Raw genomic sequence first — 3954 nt, 5'->3', positions numbered from 1 at the left:
GTTGTGTTGTTGGATGTCTGTGGTTGTGTTGTTGGATGTCTGTGGTTCTATAGTTGGATGTCTGTGGTTGTGTTGTTGGATGTCTGTGGTAACGGGGAGTTCGGCGTTGTTGTGTCAGTAGTTCTCAGGTCGTTCTTTTCCTCTGTTTCTGCTCTTAGCGATGATGTAATGGTGATGTCATTTTTGGCACGTCCTCATGATGACGTGTGTGTGTGTATGCATATGTATAACCACTGTGTGTGTGTGTGTATATGCACATTTATAACCACTGTGTGTGTGTGTGTGTGTGTGTGTGTGTGTGTGTGTGTGTGTATGCATATGTATAACCACTGTGTGTGTGTGTGTGTATGCATATGTATAACCACTGTGTGTGTGTGTGTGTGTGTGTGTATGTATATGCACATTTATAACCACTGTGTGTGTGTGTGTGTGTGCGCATGCGTGCGAGTGTGTGTGTGTCTGTGCATGTGCGCGTGTGTGTGTGTGTGTGTGTGTGTGTGTGTGTGTGTGAGAATATGTTCTGACGTCCTCTCTCTGTCTGCAGACGTGGACGAGTGTGTGAAGTCGGGTGTGTGTTTGGACGGTCGCTGTGTGAACACTGAAGGCTCGTTCCAGTGCCAATGTCAAACCGGCTTCACCACCAACCCAGAGAGGACCGCCTGCCTCGGTACACACACACGCACACACATACACACACACACACACACACACACACGCACACACGCACACACACTTTAAACCCTCAAAACATCTTTAAAACAGTATTAATGTACTTGTACTCCACATGAGTATTTCTGTTTTATGTTACTGTAAACTTATGTTACAGTGATACTCAACTTACGGCCTGCGGGCCAAATCTGGCTCCTGACAGAGCGCCGGGGGGCCCAGTGACTGACACTGAATAGTTTTTGTCCTTTTAGTCTCCATCAGGTGTCAGAGACATAAAACAGCATCAAAATAGAACCAGAGGAGGATCCCCCACACCCCCGACAGAGGACACAGCTGAGACACTGATGTCCTCAAATACTAGAAATGTTATAAAATCCAAGAAATGTCCTAAAAATCTGAGGAATTTCCTTAAATCCTGAAACGTCCTAAAATCATCAAAGTTTTTTTAAAATCTTGGAAAAGTGCTAAAATCCTAAAAACTTCCTAAAATCCTAGAAATGTCCAAAAGTCAAAGACACGTCCTAAAATCCATGAAATGTCCTTAAAATCGTAGAAATGTCATAAAATCCTAGAAACTTCCCAAAATCAAAGAAACATGCTAAAATTTATAGAAATGTCCTAAAATCTAAGACATGTCCTCAATTTTGAGAAATGTCTACAAGAAACATGCTAAAATCCCCGAAACGTCCTAAAATCCTAAAACGGTCCTGGAATCCAAGAAATTTCCTAAAATCTAAGAAAAGTCATAAATCCAAAAAAACGTCCTAAAATCCAAGAAATGCTTTAAAATCCACAAGATGTCCTAAAATCTGAGAAACGTCCTTTAATCTTAGCATCATGTCCCCAAAGCGAAGACAGTGTGTCTCTGCTGCAGAGTTAAATATTGTCCTTCCTGTAACACACACACACACACACACGTCACACACACGTTAAAACAGAGCGCTGCGTCATCGTCTCGCTCTCTCTCTCAGATGTCGATGAGTGCGTCTCGTCCGGCGGCTCCGTGTGTCCGTCGCAGCGCTGCGAGAACACGATCGGCTCGTACCGCTGCCTCACTTCCTGTGAGCCGGGCTACCAGGTCACGCCCACGGGCAGCTGTGTCGGTGAGTCTGACGCCGCCCGTTTTTTATTTTTGTTTGTTTTTTTAACATTTTCAGTGCAGATTGTATTTTTACTCTCAGTTCTTCTGCTGTATGGAGGACTGAAGCTGACAAAATTCAAAACAAATAAATAAATGAATTAATGAAAATGCCATTATGCTATTTCCCATTTATTTTTCCATTTTATTCATCAATTTATTCATTTTCACATTTATTTGCTTGTTTATTTATGTATTATTTTCCACTCTAGAAATGTATTATTATTTATTTATTCATTATTTTCTATATTTGCCTCCCCCTCGATTTATTTCCTCCAACATATTTATCTCTCCTTTTTCCTTAAATTTTGTCATTTTCAGTTATTTATTTATTCATTTATTTATAATTTTGTCCGTTATTATGTATTTTTTTGTAAAGACCCTCTCCTCTCTCTCTCAGACGTGAATGAATGTGCCAATCAGACGGTGTGTGGAGAACACGCCTTCTGCCAGAACCTGATAGGAACCTACCTGTGTGTGTGTGACCAGGGCTTCACCTCCACCGCCGACAGGAAGGCGTGTGCCGGTACGTGTCCGCCTTCGCTCACGTGTGTCTGGGCGCTCTGCTGCACGCGTCTTCAAAAGGAGTATAAACAGGAAAACCTGGAAAAGTTGTGGAATTTCACATTTTGCAGGCCTGGAAAACTTAAAAATTAATCAAAAGTTTTGGAAAAGTCTTGGAATTACATTGTGTGTTATGATGAATAATTTAATTTCGGTTACATGCGTCACGAGAAAATGTATTTCACACAAATTTTGTTAATTCATTTTTTTGTTTCCTAAATCAGCCAAATAATAACAGCAAAGAAAAAAAAAAACCCAAAAACCCATTATACTCTATATTTTAATTGTGCAATACTTTACACTATAATCATTTCCGAATTATTTCACACTATAATCACTTAACATTATAATTTGTAATTATTTTATCAACTGAGAGCGACACAGTTTCAATTGAGTCAATTCCATTTAACGGAAATTCATCATGTTTCAAAAAACCTTTAAAATTTGAATTTTCTTCTCTCAATGTAATCATTTTTGCCTTTTGTTTTTTGTAAAAATGTTTTGCCAAAAAAAATGTTGCTGTTTTTTTCTTCTACAATTTTTGGGTATTTTTTTTTCATTAAATTTTTTGGGCCTTTTTTTTCTTCAAAAATCTTTGGCATTTTTTGTTTTCTTAAAACATGTTTTGCTTTTTTTTCTTTCAAAAATGGTGACAGTATTTTTTTCATATAAGAATTATTTTCCTCAGAAGTTGTTGGGATTTTTTTTTCTTTAAACATTTTTAGTTTATTTTTCTCTTCAAATTTTTTGGCATTTTTTTTTTTAACAATTCTTGGGTGATTATTTTTCTTTAAAATTATTTTGGCTCTCTTTTGTCTTCAAGAATATTTATTATGTTTTTTTTTTCTTTTAATAGAAACATGCTTGGCTTTTTTTCTCTAAAAATTGTGCCTTTTTTCCTTTAAAAAATGTTGAGAATATTATTTTATATAAAAATTATTGCTGTTTTTTCCCCTTATAAATCAATATTTTTCTTTAAACATTTCTGGCTTATTTTCTCTTCAAAATTTTTTGTAATTATTTTTTATTTAAAAATCATTGCCACAGGTGTGTGAAGTAAAAACAGAAATTATTGTTGGATTTTCAAACAATCCACCAGTTTTGGACATTTGGCTGCTCATCTTCTTTTTGTTAACTGCTAACAGCTGATTTTTAAATCCCCCGCAGCGGGTCACTCACATAATAAGTCTTAAAAACGTCACACCCGTCCTGCCAGCTGTCCTGTTTACATAGACAACATTTCGGCGCTGTTAGTTCCTCCGCTGCCGGCCGAAAAGCGAGACAACGCTACGGTTATACCATTTATACAGAACGGCGAGGCGACATAAAAGCGGGACATTTCCGTTTTTTTTGTGTGATGATAAATGAATGTACTCTTTCTCTCTTTCTCAGACGAGGACGAGTGTGTGTCTCTGGCCGGTGTGTGCGGTTCTGCTCGCTGTGAGAACGTGGAGGGATCCTTCATGTGTGAATGCGACAGACGGGGATACGAGTTCGACCACGCCACCAGGCAGTGCGTCAGCACGCCGCCACAAGGTGACAGCAACCGTATTCTGCATCTCTCGCCGTTTTATCCAAGTGTG

General features: G+C 38.4%; 1 protein-coding gene across 1 annotated transcript; it reads left to right on the top strand.

The window, feature by feature from the left end:
* Positions 1-544: 544 nt before the first annotated feature.
* LOC121967026 (latent-transforming growth factor beta-binding protein 4-like) lies at positions 545-3919 on the top strand (the record flags this gene model as incomplete). The annotated part of the gene is made up of 4 exons (XM_042517083.1): positions 545-667; positions 1641-1772; positions 2208-2333; positions 3764-3919. Coding segments are annotated over 4 exons (537 nt in total), but the record flags the coding sequence as incomplete, so codon positions are not given.
* Positions 3920-3954: the final 35 nt, after the last annotated feature.

The sequence above is a fragment of the Plectropomus leopardus genome, unplaced genomic scaffold, assembly GCF_008729295.1.
Source record: "Plectropomus leopardus isolate mb unplaced genomic scaffold, YSFRI_Pleo_2.0 unplaced_scaffold26692, whole genome shotgun sequence".
Taxonomy (NCBI): Eukaryota; Metazoa; Chordata; class Actinopteri; order Perciformes; family Serranidae; genus Plectropomus; species Plectropomus leopardus.
The sequence above is the reverse complement of the archived record's forward strand: the minus strand, read 5'-3'. Positions and strand labels throughout refer to the sequence as shown.